The following is a 16,328-nucleotide window of genomic DNA, read 5'->3' on the forward strand; positions in this document are numbered from 1 at the left end:
TTAAAGGGTTAAAATATAATCATATCAACAACAGCAAAGATGGATAAAACAAGTGCTGCATGTAGTGTGTACAGACTAATTAAATGCCTACAAGTTGTGTTTATCTACTATACAGAGAAATTTTTATTTTAAATACACAATATGCCAGTTTTAATTCAATGTGTACTGAAACAAAATCAGATGTTTTGTTTCACTGAATCGTATAAATATGTTAGGTGGGTTTTAATATACTGTTTTCGATTCTCACGTTTTAATTAGGCTGTTTTAAACATGTGGCTTTTTTAAAATGACCAAATGGAGCCTCCAACTTTTTTTGTGTTTAAAATTATAAAAGTGCATCATTTACGAGCAACAACAGCCTCCAAGTCTTTTCAGTAGGAACATTAAAATCTACATGGCTTTTTTTTCTCTTTTGCCACAGTTTCAAAGGTCAGCGGAGTGCGGGGGGAATGAACACAGGCAATAAACTGAAAGAGAATTTAGGACACTGATCGTTTAGCAGCAGAATAGGTAGTTTATAAATGACTTAAAGTGCCTGAAACGTTTCATAATCTAAAAGAAAGCACACTGGAGACAGTCAAGGTCCTCTGGGCTGCACTGAAAAAAACAACAATTGGCATTGGAAAAGGCACCTGAAAAACAATTTCAAGCAGATTCAAGCAAATCCCCACCCTACTTTTGAACCACAGGCACATGAAAGATGGTAGACCCCATGCATTTAGCCCCCTCCCCAAAAGTAATGCTGGAATGACAGCTCCTCTTTCCCAGCATTAGAAATACTCCCTAGCAGCGGAAATCCACATTTTGTTGTATGTGAAAGTGAGTCCTTCTACTACGTTGTCCATCATACTTGGCTTTACATAAGGTGCAGAAACTGTCTGGAGCAAAAAAGCTTCAATCCAGCTTGTAGGAAAAACACAGTTAAAAAGTAGGTGATAGTTTAAAAGCTAAACGTTTACAAAACCAAAAGTAAACTAGTGTTTCGAGGAGGCTTTACAAACGCACAGCCCTAAAGAGCACTCCATTTTCTTGATATTACAAGCTGAATCCGGATACTGTTAGATGCTGAGCGTTATTCCTTGCATCAAAATAAGAAGTGTCTGTTTCATCAATTGGCTGTGGAATGAAGGGCATGGCTTGATTCTGCAGGTTATCCCAGTCTATGCCATAAAAGAAGGGGTGAATTTTCAGCTCTAGAAGAAAAGTTATTAACAATGATTAGGTTTCTGCCTGCGAAGGCTTCATCCAATACTGAGATCAACGATTTCACTATACTTTTCTTTAATGGAGTAAGAACCTGAATGCAAACCTTTTCAAACACCTTTCCAAACAGCAAGTTGCTAACCTTGTTCCTTGGTAAGGTGGATTTGATTTAAATCAATCTGTCAAAGGCTTTCACGGCCGGATTCAACTGGTTGTGGTGGGTTTTCCGGGCTGTGTGGCCGTGGTATGGTGGATCTTGTTCTTAACGTTTCACCCGCATCTGTGGCTGTGATACACCTCTGAAGATGCCAGCCACAGCCACGTCAGGAACAAGACCCACCAGACCACGGCCACATAGCCTGGAAGACCCACCACAACCAGTTAAATCAAATTGATTTAAAGAATGATTTGAATCCCTATTCAGCAAAACTAGATTTAAATCATGTTGTTGTTTTTTTACATAAAAAGTATTTCTCATTATGTTGTTTCATTCAGGTCACTAGGCCTTGTGTTTCTTTGCCGCAGGGTTTGCATTTTGCCCACAGGCCTGCCTTACTCATAGACGTCATTAACATATTCCCAAACTGGGTCTCTTTCATGACCTGCTGCCAGCCCACCTCCAGGTCCCAGACCTGGGGGGAAGAATTAGGACATTCATTGAAAATGCTGAGGGGAAGAATTAGGACTAATAAAAGGAAACACTTCTTCACGCAACGTGTGATTGGGGTTTGGAATATGCTGCCACAGGAGGTGGTGATGGCCACTAACCTGGATAGCTTTAAAAGGGCTTGGACAGATTTATGGAGGAGAAGTCGATTTATGGCTACCAATCTTGATCCTCTTTGATCTGAGATTGCAAATGCCTTAACAGACCAGGTGATCGGGAGCAACAGCCGCAGAAGGCCATTGCTTTCACATCCTGCATGTGAGCTCCCAAAGGCACCTGGTGGGCCACTGCGAGTAGCAGAGAGCTGGACTAGATGGACTCTGGTATGATCCAGCTGGCTTGTTCTTATGTTCTTAGACCGACCAAATCACATTTTTGTCATATCCAGCCCTCGTAACAAATGAGTGTCAAACCCCTGGGATAAATGCAATGCGTACTAACCCTTCAGCCCAGCTCGCTTTGTGCTGTCAATAGTTAAAAGAATATCAATTGCATTCTGGGAATCGTCAGACAGCTTCTCTTCACCCCCAGGCCACGGAATATCTAGAAATAGAAGAGATAAATACCTTGATATCATGAGGATGGACAAATAGTCTCAAAACTTGGTTTCGAAGAAAAAGGTAATTACCCCTTTTAAGAATATTCTGGAATACTTGTGATGGTGTCTCATCATTAAACGGAGGGATTCCGGTTAAAAACTCAAAGAGGCAAACTCCAAGCGCCCACCAGTCTACGGCTGGACCTAAGGTGGAAGACAACAGACATAAAGCATCCGTGCCCTAAGAAATATTACTGAAGTTTTGAGTGAAGAAATTAAAAAGGAAAACAAAAATCTGTGATCTTGTAAGCCTAATAATCTCTTTGGCTTATGAACTTTGAGGGAGAGCCAGTGTGGTATAGTGGTTAAGAGCAGGCGGACTCTAATTTGGAGAACCAGGTTTGATTTTCCGCTTCTCCACCCGAGTCTTATCTGCTGAGGAGAGTTTGTTTCCCATGCTCCTGCACATTCCTGCTGGGTGACCTTTGGCTCGTCACAGTTCATTCAAAACTCTCTCAGCCCCATCTACCTCACAAGGTGTCTGTCGTGGGGAAAGGAAGGGGAAGGAGTTTATCAACCCCTTTGATTCTCCTTAACAGGAGAGATGGGGGGAGGGTACAAATCCAAACTCTTCTTCAAAATAAAAGATGACCTTTAACCCCCCCCCCTTTTCCCTATTATCCTTGTGTTAATATTTACAGAGAATCTTTTGCCATCTCAAACACACATGGCCTTGCAATGACCAAATGGTGATAAATTTTTCCTTTCCCTAAACAAAATATGCAGGACAATCAAGCTTTGAGAAAGGAACCGGATAGTTGTATTAGGACCATATATTCATATGGCCGGATTCCCCTTTGTCTCCATCATACTGCCCCTGGGGCTCCCCTATCTGCTGAGGAAGGGTTTGGTGGGAAAAGATCAGAGAGCCAGCATGCTAAGAGCAGTGGACTCTAAACTGGAGAAGCAGGTTTGATTTCCCACTCCTACACATGAAGCCTGCTGGGTGACCTTGGGCCAGTTACAGTTCTCCCTTAACTCTCTCAGCCTGACCTACCTGTCAAGGTGTCCGCTGTGGGGAGAGGAAGGGAATGTGAGCGTAAGCCACTTTGAGACTTCTTAAGGGAGAGAAAAACGGGGCTATAAAATGCAACTCTTCTTCTTCTTCTGTGCTGCCAGAACATCCAACCCACTCTGCTTTGCCAGTTTGGGAAAAGAGTTAACACATAATTAAGCTATACATTGAGGATTACATTCTGGTTGTCTGGTTGTCATTCTGGTAAGAGCTACTTACCATGAGCCTTTGCCAAGAGCAGCTCAGGTGCCAAGTAGTCTGGGGTCCCTAAAATGCGTTCTCCCTCGACTGGGGCAGCCCCTCTTCGAACGCTCTTTGGAGTCCTGTACGGTGTGCCAGCATTCCCCTGATTAGGGGTCTGATGTCAAAGAACACAGGTTATGTCAGAATCAGGTATCCAACAAGGTGGGCAACTGTTTCCGGTGCTGGCTCAAGCACTGAATAGCACAGGTGGAAAAATAATCTAGTGAGTCTCCTTCTCTAGCATCCTCACTCCGGGAAAGTACGAATCCCTCCCACCGCATTAATATTGCCCTCCCTATTTTCTTCACTATGTCTAGTAGGTGTTAAACTATTGCTGTCTAAGCAGCTACGCTTAACACTGCCCGATCCATCATTGCTACAGTAATGTGTTAGAGCCGTTTCAGTCCACAACCAAAAAAATCCTAGTTTCCTCATACTGAAGGAATATATCATGTATAAAAAGTGAACCTTTCCCACATTTGTACATGCTGTCGGCTGGGGCTTCTTACTATAAACACACAAAGCTATGCAAGCAGCAAAATCCTTGCCTGGGGATTACTGCTAGATAGGCATTTTGGTGAGCAGGATGGTTCTTTAGTTTTTGGGGATGGATCTCACACAAAATCTCTGCCGACCAAAATCATGCTATCAGTGAAATGGGACTTCCCTGCCTCTCCCTTCCTCCACCAGCCCAAAACGCCGCTCCAGATGCCACTCTTGTAAGGTCAGGAGGAGGAGTTGTAGGCGTATCATGGGAAGAGGGAATCAATGACCACCAGTCCCCATCAGTAAAAAAATTGTGCTGGACTCAACCCACTCCACTGCAACATCTAGTGTGCCAATGTTAGCATACCTGATAAACTCTGTAGGGGTTTCCCTTTGGTGCCGGTGTAATAGCCATAGGATAAGAGCCACTGCAAGCCGAGACATCCATTCCGTCTACAGAAATTGTGCTAATTCTTGATGGCTCAGATATATTAGACATATTGATTGAGCTGCTGTAACTACGGAAGGCGACCATGTTTTTTTTGAAGAGAGTCAGTGTTCTCATCATCTCCACCGACGGAGAAAAATGGGTGTTGGTCTGCGTCTCAGGCGCACCTTGCAAACTCCTGTCCTGCTCATGCTGCAATTGCTTGCCTTCCCGGACGGTAAGTGCTTTGTCCCCGCTTGGCGATGCACCTGCACAGCTAAGCGACGTCTCAGACACATCCTCGGTTTTCAGTTCTTCAAAGGTGTGGTCTTTAATGCTCCCAGCTGAATTAGACGAGTGCTTTTCTAAATGCATCATGGCGGCAGACACTTCTGGAAGAGAGAGATCAGAATCCACACTCACGCTTGCTAAGGGCTTTTCATCATCAATGCATAAGAAGCTGGAACTCGAGTGCTCCTTTTTCCTGTCCTTTCCACCATCTGGATCCAGATCGTGCATAAGATTCTTAGCTATTAAAGGGGGTTTTGGTTTTCCACCCTCGTTTTGGTCAGGGCAACCGAAGTCTTTTGCTTGACTGTTATCTGCATACATCTCCCGTAGACCGTCGTCACCAGCAAGTTTTAAGCGATTGATTTCAGCAGTTAAAGTTGTGCATTGCTTCTTGGGGATATCGACAATTTTACAACCACGTCTGTATTCTCCATTAGTTTTTTTAAAAAGAGCGCGTTTCTGAGAGGGACTAGTGTCAACCAATTCAAAGCTTCTTTTGACACGAGGCTTCTCATCCAACCTTGCCGCCTCTTTCTTTTCATTGACAAGGTTGGCCAAACACGAAGGTGACATCTGCCCATCAGAAGATGCTGCTCCCCCCTTAGCCAGGGCAGGTTTATCGGCGCCAAGTTTTCCTTCCCACTCTTTGTATTCCGAAAGGCATTTTCGGACCAGGTCTTTCACATCACAAGTCCTTACAGAGGCATCGCGTACATCCGATCGTTCCGCTTTTCTTTCATGCCTGCTCCCCGAGTCATTGCTGCTAATAGGGGATATGACAGACTCCAGTGTTTTCCTCTTCAAGGCTTTAGTGTCACTGGTAAACAGTAAGTCTGTATTATGAAGCATCTCTGGTAAAGTCACTTGGCCGTCGGCAGAGTAGAATATGTCGTCTGCTTCCTAAAAAAATACCAAGTTTCTGGTGGGTTTTCCGGGCTGTGTGGTCATGGTCTGGTGGATCTTGTTCCTAACGTTTCGCCTGCATCTGTGGCTGGCATTTTCAGAGGTGTATCACAGAGGGAAGTCTGTGTGTAACAGACTGTGTGTAACAGATGCAGGTGAAACGTTAGGAACAAGATCCCCCAGACCACAGCCACACAGCCCAGAAAACCCACCAGAACCAGTTGAATCCGGCCGTGAAAGCCTTCGACAATACAATACCAAGTTTACTACAGTTTTATATACAGTGATGCATTTGCAAATAGTGATATCATTTCCAGAGAACATGTTCTCAGTCACCTGTAAAACGATGACCACTGTATTGAGAACGTAACAGCTGAAATAAAAAGTACATTACAGCATAATGAACAATGCAGTTGGAAAAAGTGGACTGTACTCAACAGAGCCAAGAACCCTTGCTGCTTATTTCAACAGCATTCCTTTTTGGGCCACCCAAGAGCCCCTCCACAAAGCATGATCAGAAGGCGCTCCAATCACCTAATCATCTTGGTTGCCCTCTTCTGTTGACCCGTTCCAGCTCTGTGATGCCCTTTTTTGAGAAATGGTGATCAGAACTCCACCAAAGGAGTCCAAATGAGGCTGCACCACAGATCTATACAGTCATTATAATATTGGCCATTTTATTTTCAATCCTTTCCTAAAAATCTCTAACATAGTTTGCCTTTTTCACTGCTGCAGGACACTGGACTGAGAACTTTCATTGAGCTATCAACTATGACTCCAAAATCTCCCTCTCAGTAGGTTCAGACTCCATTAGCCTATACTTGAAGCTGGGATTTTTTCCTACAATGTGCATCACACTTACCAGCACAGAATTTCATCTTCCACATTCTTGCTCAAGTTATGGAGATGCTCCTGGAGCTTTTCACAGTCATCCTGGGTTTTCACCATCTGCTAACTTGGCCACTACACTACTCAACCCTAGTTCCAGATCATTTATGAACAAATGTAATAGTGTTGGCCCCAATTCCAATCCTTGTGGGACTTTACTGCTTCCTTCCTTTGTGATAACTCTGTTTATTCCTACTCTTTCCTTCCTCATGAAAGTCCAGGTATATAATGTCTCCCAGGTCACCTTTATCTACATGCTTGTCCTCTCCAATAATCCTGCAAGCAATGTCCTGCATGAAAGCACACTGAAGCAGAATTCAATCTATAGAGTAAGGGTGTTCTTATGTTCTAACAAACACAGTCTTCCAATTCAGGAGCTATGTTCTATGCATCCAGAAAGAAGGAAGGTCCAAGAGGAAGATGTGGCCTTAAGCTCCTAAGTCACTTTGTGTCCACCTTGAAAATTCCCCGTGATTCTATGCCAACACCCACTTTCCACTATGTTCTTGGCTCTCAAAATATAGCAAGTTAAGATAAGCTTATCCCATCAGCAAACTGCATCCAAGTCAAGTCACTTTTCTGGGGTAAGTTAGAGAACTCTGAGAAATGCCACCCACCCCATTGGATATATCTGCATTTCTTTAAAGTTGCCAAGAGGAAGCAAAATCAGCACGAATGAAGCAGTCCTGACCTGTGAGTCTTTCTCCCACCTGGGACTGCTACAGCACTCAGACTCCATGCTGGACAGCTGGGTGCGGGAAAGGCTACTAGCGCTTGAGGTCCCATACCTTTTCCGGGCCTGAAGCAGACTTGGCGTCAGACTCTTAACAGGCATAACAATTGAAGAATCAAGGCCTGTAAAAAAGGGGGAGAGGAACCATACGATCAAGATACACCAGCCAATTCCAAAACAAGTCCAATCAATTGCAATAAAGAAGGAGGAGTAATAGTAGTAGTTTGGATTTATACCCTGCTTTTCTCATCTGTAAGGAGTCTCAAAGAAGCTTATGAATTTCTTTCCTTCCCCTCCTACAACAGACACCTTGAGAGGTAGGTGGGGTTGAGAGAGTTCTAAGAGAACTAGTCCAAGATCACCCAGCAGACTTCATGTGTAGGAGCAGGGAAACAAATCCAGTTCACCAGATTAGAGTGACATTCATGTGGAAAAGCGGAGAATCAAACCCAGCTCTCCAGGTTAGAGCCCACTGCTCTTAACCACTACACAACGCTGGCTCTTAGGAAAGATTCAGTGCAATGTACAACTGTTGATTTGTCTGTTTTTAAGCGTCTATTGATAATCTATTATTTTTATGCTTCAGCATGAAGAATAGATTATGCTATTATCCTACATTAACCAAGCCAAATTTAAATAAGAATGTCTGTCATCTATTATAACACAACCATATTATTTACCGGGGGGAAATGTATTGGAGAAAGACTAAAGATAAGAAACAAATAAAACATTTCAGCATGAGACATATACCTGTTCAGGTACTTATGCAGAGAAATGAAACCACACTAACATGGCTATTAATGTATTGCTTTTCTGCTGGTGGGTCAGAACTCACAAATGGGTAATGCCTGGAGCTAAGGACCACAGCAAAGACACCACCAGCACAATTTTTACACTGTCTGGTTGTTAAGAGGAACAGAAAAATGAATACATGAAGTGAAAGTGGGTTTTAAGTTGCAAACGGTCATGTCTGAAAAGCTCAGCGACTGCTTCTGTGAAAAGAAAGCTACTCGTAATATGTACTTTTATTTTGGACTATAGCTCTCATTATTGTTTGATTCCTGGATCTTGTAACAGTACTGAAATTGAAAGGCCCTTGAATGTAGTTTCAGATGGGTAGCAGTATTAGTCTGCAGCAGGAGGGCAACATTCAAGTCCAACAGCATCTTAGAGACCTAGAAAGCTCTCCAGGGTATAAGCTTTTGTGAGTCAGTGATCACTCCATCTGATTACCAAACGCATATGACAAAGTGAACTTCAACTTACAGAAGTTTATACCCTGGAAAATGTACTGGTCTCTAAAGGGCTACTAGAACAAACTTGTATGTAGCAAAGCTGGAGAAAACACTTTAAATAAAGCAGATCTTTAAAATCCAGAAGTTTTACTTCCGTTCAGCTTGATACTTACATGCGGTCAGCATCTTACTTGATGCAGAAGTACAGTCTTTGTGGTTCACAGAGAGCGGGGAAACACGTCCTTGAGACAGCCTAGGCGTATCCATAGAAATAGGGCTTGGACTAGGTGCATGGATTTTAGCTCCAACTGGGGTGTACTGGCAAAATGAGAGAAGCTTGCTTAACAGATTGCTATAACCCAGCCAAGTACAGGGCATAACACAGTATCTTGTGATGGCTGATCTTGATGCAACTTATTCAACCATATCAGCAATAAAAGGGCTGGCAACACATTTTGTAAGTGTACAAGAACAACATGGCAGCAGACAGCCAGCACTGACCATACAAGTTATAATCATATAATACCAAATTCAAGAAAACGATCATGGTCCACTGAAACATGGGTATGACTCCAAATAGAGTAGGAAACTCTCCAGAAGTTCAATACAATAATTTGAAGTAGGGGCGTACCACCCAGGGGGACATATGGGATCAAATGTCCCCGGGCTGCAGCCATTTAGCCACGTGAAGGGGGGACAGAAAATCACCCCCCACACCTCTCCTCCTGCCCCCAGGTCCATATACTGATTTCAAGACCTGGTGCACAAAAATTGTTATGGTGGGGGAGGGCAGCCATCCATTCGAGCAGGGAAGGGGGGGGGGCAGAAAACTCAGATTTTGCACCAGGCTACATTTTCCCTAGATACGCCTCTGAATTGAAGATTATTTTGATTACTTACAAAACTCAAATTGCTGATAAGAGACAACACTTGCCCTGGAGTCCGTGAATAATCTTGCTTCGGTTTAGGCATTGATGGGGTCGTGAGGATATCCACCATGTTTATCTCTGAGAAGAGATTTATAAGATTTATAAGATTTATAAGATTATAGCTTCCATATTAACATTTAATTTTGTTTTTCCAGAGTGCTGTAGAAATTTTTTTTCTTCTAATGACATGCTATGTACACATACACATACCAGTAGGACTCACTACAAGTCAAACTATTATTTTACTCAAATTAAATGGGTAAGGGGAGAAGCTGAGGAACAATCAGTGGGAAACAGGCCAACTCTCCTTCACTCCAATGTGAAAGCAAAGGGCAGTTTAGATCCAAGAAAAAAAATTGGTGGGGGGAGGGAAGGAGATAATGTACTATGCGAACAGGCTATTTGGAGGCAGTTAGAGAGCAACAATGTTGAGAGCCAGCGGGGTGCAGTGGTTAAGAGCAGGTACACTCTAATCTGGAAAACAGGGTTTGATTCCCCACTCTTCCACATGAGCAGCAGACTCTTATCTGGTGAAATGGATTTGTTTCCCTGCTCCGACACATGAAGCCTCTAAGTGACCTTGGGCTAGTCACAGTTCATCAGAGCTCTCTCAGCCTCATCCACCTCGCAGCGTGTTTGTTGTGTGTGGGGGTGGGGGAGGGAAAGGAGATTGTAAGCCCCTTTGAGTCTCCTTACAGGAGATAAAAGGGGGATATAAATCCAAACTCTTCTTCGCTCCTTTGGAACATCACAATGCTCTTTGCACCAGCCACTTGGCAAAGAACCAGTGAAACAGTCAATAGATTCCCACCCTCAAGCCATACCACCAATGACTCAGCTTCAAACAGAGTTTTCTTTACAGCAAAGGCTTTCTGTGCGTATGCGATGTTCAAGAAAAAGATGAAGTCCTACTCAGGTGGGTTCAGCTAACTGTGCCTGTCTTTGAAGCTCAACCTGCGCATTCCACAAGAGCACAAACCTAGAGGATCAGAAGTTTTCTAGAATGACCTCCGAAAAATTCATTTCAACACACTGCAAAAGAACCATGGTTAAAACGTGAGCCAAAAGACAAAGCATTTACATATCTAAAATGCCACGTAATCACAATCAACCCTCCTAGAGCCTCACCTCTGTTCAGAGCAACTCTGGACAAGCCAAAGTCTGTCAACTTAATGTGACCCTCATTTGATATCAGCATGTTGTCTGGCTTCAGGTCTCTGCAGTTATAAGGAAAACAAAATACATCTGCTGTACAAATACTTTACCGTAATCAATTCAACTTCCCCCCATCTTGTGCTCATTGTAACATGGCTCTCTTTGCTAGTTCAGTAGTTTATATATACTGAATGTTGATGATAATTAAACAGATCCATGTATTAATTGCAAGTGTCAAAGAAATAAATCTTCTGCTTTAAAATAGGTGAGTCCAGTTGTCTTGTCATAATACACGTTGCTGTAGCTCTTGAGGTACAAGAAGACAAATAAGAACAAATGCTTCTTTAACATATTGTTTCTTGAGCACATTCAAAAGTGGGCCTTTGTCTCTTGCTGACTCTCCTCTGCCCCAACACCAAAGCCTGAAATAGCATTTCTGACTTTATTCATCAAGGATTTGAGCCAGGGTCTCCAACAGCCTAGTACTGACATACTAACACAACACTTCTGACTGTAATTGGAGAAAAGGGAAAAGAAGGTATTCAACAAACTGCTCCAAACTAAATCACAAAACATTAGTTTCCGTTTGGTAGATTTTGCATTTGTATTTCAATCGCTGTACAGAAAATAGAACACTGGGCTACCAGCTCAGTTGTCAGACCAAAGAATACAGGTGTTCGAGTTCTTGATGTGAAGTGTTAAAATAATAAATAGCAGCAGCTGGAACATGGCATTAATTTCCTCCCAACAAGATGTTTGCATTTTCCCCATGCTCAAAGGAAATGGTCTCCTGCTGAGTAGTATAAATGAAATTTGCTGCAATAAAAACAGCATAAACAGATTTTACCTGTGAATTATTCCATGCCTGTGGAGGTAATCAAGAGCCTGTGCAGCTTCAGAAATATATTTCACAGCCATTTCTTCATCAAAATAACCATATATCTGGAGGAGCGATTTAACATCTCCACCAATGAGATACTCCATTACCTGCCAGTGAAAAACAGCAATGATTATTTCACATCAGCACCTTGATTTATGATAACATCCACATCACCCACAAAGCTTCAGCACATGTTTGATGACCCAATGCAGGCAGAAACTGGACAAACACAGTTCTTAAATTTAAGTCGGAATCAAAGCTACCCAACACAGAAAAATGCCTGAAAACCATGTGTGGTTGATTTCTTTTTTCGAGCTGGGAAGAGCTTTCAAAAAGTTTAAATCGGGTAACATGGATCAAGGATGAGAGTCAAGTAAGATATTCATACTTAAAAAGCTTAGGTTGACCAGGAAGGAAAAGTAACAAGGGTAAAAAGATTTTCTAATGAATTTCTTGGATATCTACATTAAAAGTCACCTTAAGGCACTGTATACTTACCAAATAGACATTGTTGGCAGACTGAAGTGAGTAGTATAAGTGTACAATGAAAGGACTTTTGCTAAGAGCCAAGGCATTTCTCTCTGCCTGTAATTGATGGACCATATTCTTATTGATCAGATCAGCTTTTTTGACTACCTGTAAAGCAATGCATGCAGAAGTTGATTCACAGACACAAACATACATTTCTCTACCAGCACTTATTTTAATATAGTTATGAAATTATACCAGCAACATATTAACTGGATTATGCCAGGTGTTCAAAAATTTCACATGGAGACCCCAGACCGATATTGTGTTTTATGCCACTCACCAGGGGTGAAAAGCCTATTTTAAAAACCATCATCAGCATCACAGCCAATGAGGTTCCCATACCTGACAATCAACTGGATAGTCCTGAGACGTCCTCTTTAACCAGTTAACTAAGACACAGCTCAATGATTCAGCCAGAAAAACCTCTACTTCAATTAATCCAGATATAAGTGTTTCTTACTATAGCTCATAACTTATTATGTTACAATTTTCTATAGATCTCTTACAGAAAATGAATATGGAATCTCTATTGAGTTATCAGTGCCACCATCAACATACAGCACAATCATTATGAATTGCACCAACAATATAGTGGACCCAGCTTTGCCGTACTTAATCTAAAATATGATACAAGGAATCAATGGGAAGGGAGATGAAAGAAGGGATAAGCAGGATAACAATACATGATCACTTCAGCTACCCGTATGGTACTTTTGTTTCCGTAAAGGGTGACAATTAAGGGGTTGTACCAAAAGCTTCATAGGAAAGATGGGTATAAAGAGGGATTTTTAGGTGATGAAAGAGGTAGAACCATTAAATTATTCTGGGAGGCAGTTCCAGTCACAGGAAGGACAGAGATATTTGGGAAGCAGGAAACTTTTGCCAGCGTCAGGCAAACGCAAAAAAATCATGTGCAAAGCTAAGAGGTGTGGGGAAAAACAAGGCCATGGAGAGCTCTGCGATAGATCTAAGAACAGACAGACATTGTACAAAATCAGGGGGAAACATCTTATTCAAGGCATAATATGTCCAGTCATGGGGTTCCTTAAATCTGAATTCTGAGGGCTGAAGAGCAGCAATGGGATGCAAGAGGTGAGAATAGCAGGAAGGAATTGTTAACATTTTTCTTCACCAGTCACTTTCCCCCATAACCTATCTCAACTGTGATTAGGACCACTGGCAGGGGAAAGACTGCAGGAGACAGGCTGGATGGCACAGGAGTCAGATGTACTCCACTGCCTGCTATATTCATGCTCTAAATGGTGCCACTTCCTCAAAATACCTTGCAGCTGTGCACAGTGACCTTGATCATTTGCCAAGCCACTAATTTGGCTCTGATGTCTATGAACAATCCACAAAACTAAACTCCATCATCAGTATCATTGGCTTTCCAAGAACACCATATTGATTTGGATCTGTTCAGTAGAAGTCCAGGCTTAAATGTCACCTCGAATATAAATTTACAAGACGGCCTTAAGCAAACAACTATTATCTCAGCCATCTCCATCTCTCAGCCTAACTTCATGTGGATTAGTTAGTTAGTTTAATACGGCCAAAGGCCAGCAAAGACAAAACAAAACAACAGCACACATTCACAACAGCAAATTACAACAATTATTACAGCTAACCATTTACATGAATGTTTGGCTTTCAGCTCATCCCTGATTAAGTAGGCCCTTGCGTTTTTTATACGCCAATGCACAGAACTTTGCTACCTGCTGGGAGATGGTTGCATCCTTGTCTTCCAACAGCATTTTCCTAATCTCTTGGTCAGGATCCTTTGCAATGATCAAGTTGTGTTGCACAAGCAGAGGTAAAATAAAGAGCTCTCTTTCTGCCTTATGCAGCATGCAGTGTAACAAGATATGTATCATAGAATCAACGAATTCCAGAATTACATGTAAAGCACATTTCCTCCAAATGCCAAGGGGTTTTCCCAAATCTGCCTATAAGCATAGATGATGGAAATGCGTACAAACCGTAGCTCTAAGAAAAGGCTCCATCGGTATTTGGCTATGGTAATATGTTGAATGTAGGGGGGCCATTACTGTACCACTCACCAGATTTCAATGGTTCATATATAGAGCAGGAAATGAGGCATTATCATTTTGGTAGTCAATGTCGTCCAATCGTTGGATATACCCATCTTAAGAGCTAAGGGCAAGTCCCATTCAAAAGACATCAGCATGGGAGTCTAGCCCAATCTGTTTAAGCTTGAGGATAATCTTCTCCGACCAGATTGGGTATGGTGATGTTGGACAGAAATGCTGGTAATAGGCCCTGGGGGTGTAGGTGGACTTTAATCCAATATTTGATGGCTCTCTTCCAGACTATAGTTTCCACTTTAGCTATTCCTGCTTCATGTCTCAATACAGTGTTGGGCTTACATTTTGGGTGTATTGGAATAGAGATCTAAGGAAATGGGTTAGTTTGTAACTTTTCCAGAGGTGTACAAGTTGGATATGTTGGCCTCCAGTTGGGCCTCCATATGTTAACTGTGGAATGGATTTTGCATGTAAAACAATTTAACAGCAGCTGGAATGTATCCTCCCCCCTGGGTACAGTAGAATCTCAGTATTGCTTGGGCACTCTTTTGAGCAGATTGGACAAGGGATTGGATATGAGCTGTAGGTTTGCCATTATACTGGAAAATTACCCCCAAGTATCTGAAGCATTTGACCTGATCGATTGGATGCCCTTCGATTGTCCATCTTTCCTTCTTGAACCTGGCATTAAAATGTACTATTTTGGTTTTAGAATAATTCATTATTAGATGTTCCTCAGCACATTTTTGGGTTATTGCATTTAGGGCTCTCTTAATCCCTACTTTGGTTAGTGAGAGGGCGACAATATCGTCCGCATACATTAGAATGGGTAGTTTTTTCCCCTGAGAAAGTGTAACTTCATGTGGATATAAACTAGTTCCTCATTGTTTGCTCTGAGAAAGAGAAGTATTGTTCCAACAGGAGAGATAATTTGCACGTTTCTCAATCAAGTCGCATCATGCCCATTCTCATCCTCCGCAAGACCAAGCAAATAGCCAAGCGGTTGTGACTGTGTTTATCAAATGTCTGATTAAATTTAAACATAGCCCCCAGATCAAATCTGTAACGAGAACCTTTAAAATCAGAATATGTTAAAAAACCCATAAACTAAATTGGAAATAAAACGTGTATTGATATCTGAGTAGCCATAGGTTTTGAGGCTTAGAGGAGGCTTAATGTCTTCCTTAAACATGCTCCAAACTTCAATGTATAGCTGTATTCCGTGCAATGTATAGCTGTATTCCATACATTATCTCGGTCTCGAGGCGGTGCGCTCACCTTGACGGCGTACAGCCTCCCTGCTTTGCGGCCCAGGTAGACTTTCCCAAAGGCGCCCCGGCTGATGGGCTTGACAATGGTGAAGTCCTCGATGGAGGGCGGCCGGGGCACCGCGACACGCCTCTCCGGGCCCTCGCTGGCCTTGCAGGCGGCAGCCGCCTCGACGCCTGGTCCGCCCTGCGGCGGCGCCTCCATCGCCCTGCTTGCGGCCGCGGAGAACTCACCTGGAGCCCCAGCCTTCGCTTCGCCCCGCGACAATTCAAAAGCTAAGCCCCGCCCCAAGTGACGTCAGACGCTAAGGAAGGAACGCGTGACGTACCCCGCGGAGGCGGGGAGAAATGCCCAACGACGACCGTCGCAGTCCTTTTAGGTACTTCCGGTCTGGTTTCCCCATTCTTAAATGGAATGTAGGAGAGCTCATCACAGAGAATCCGAAGGCTAGAGCGACGGTATTATGTGCCAGTAATGAATCTGGCCGAAAATTCGGGTTTCCCCATTTGAGGCGGAAGTTCAAGTTGTGTGTATTTCTAGCCTCTCTCGGTCTCTATTGGCGTGTTGTCTGGCCGGACTCAAGTCAGATGTCTTGCTGAGAGTGGGATTTCTTTGTCCCGTTCATGCCCCACGGCAAAGGTGTCAAACTTGCGGCCCTCCAGATGTTATGGACTACAGTTCCCATCATCCCTTGCCAGCACGCATGCTGGCAGGGGATGATGGGAACTGTAGTCCATAACATCTGGAGGGCCGCGAGTTTGACACCTGTGCCCCACGGGATCAGAAAGAAAGAATAAACTGTGCCAAAACTTACCCAAAGTCTTTTGGCC

At 43.0% G+C, this 16,328-nt stretch overlaps 1 protein-coding gene across 1 annotated transcript; it reads right to left on the reverse strand.

Annotated features, from left to right (window-relative positions):
- Window positions 1-99: 99 nt before the first annotated feature.
- MASTL (microtubule associated serine/threonine kinase like) lies at window positions 100-15,758 on the reverse strand. The gene is made up of 12 exons (XM_048511919.1): window positions 15,508-15,758; window positions 12,152-12,289; window positions 11,621-11,760; window positions 10,747-10,835; window positions 9,590-9,696; window positions 8,863-9,007; window positions 7,413-7,576; window positions 4,580-5,830; window positions 3,703-3,841; window positions 2,499-2,612; window positions 2,312-2,413; window positions 100-1,193 (listed from the first exon to the last, which is right to left on the reverse strand). Exons 1-12 carry the CDS (start codon window positions 15,700-15,702, stop codon window positions 1,036-1,038), a joined length of 2,742 nt encoding a protein of 913 aa, XP_048367876.1. The 5' UTR covers window positions 15,703-15,758; the 3' UTR covers window positions 100-1,035.
- Between the last annotated feature and the right edge of the window lie 570 nt (window positions 15,759-16,328).

This window comes from Sphaerodactylus townsendi, linkage group LG11 (genome assembly GCF_021028975.2).
Source record: "Sphaerodactylus townsendi isolate TG3544 linkage group LG11, MPM_Stown_v2.3, whole genome shotgun sequence".
Lineage (NCBI taxonomy): Eukaryota > Metazoa > Chordata > Lepidosauria > Squamata > Sphaerodactylidae > Sphaerodactylus > Sphaerodactylus townsendi.

What these genes read in the sequence shown, in the direction of transcription:
- MASTL (XM_048511919.1), bottom strand. Translation starts at nt 15,702, where the DNA reads ATGGAGGCGCCGCCGCAGGGCGGACCAGGCGTCGAGGCGGCTGCCGCC. An exon ending in AGGCATGGAATAATTCACAG is followed by an intron (nt 10,836 to 11,620) that starts GTAAAATCTGTT and finishes TTATAACTGCAG; the next exon opens with AGACCTGAAGCCAGACAACA. An exon ending in TTATCAGCAATTTGAGTTTT is followed by an intron (nt 9,008 to 9,589) that starts GTAAGTAATCAA and finishes TCATTTTGCCAG; the next exon opens with TACACCCCAGTTGGAGCTAA.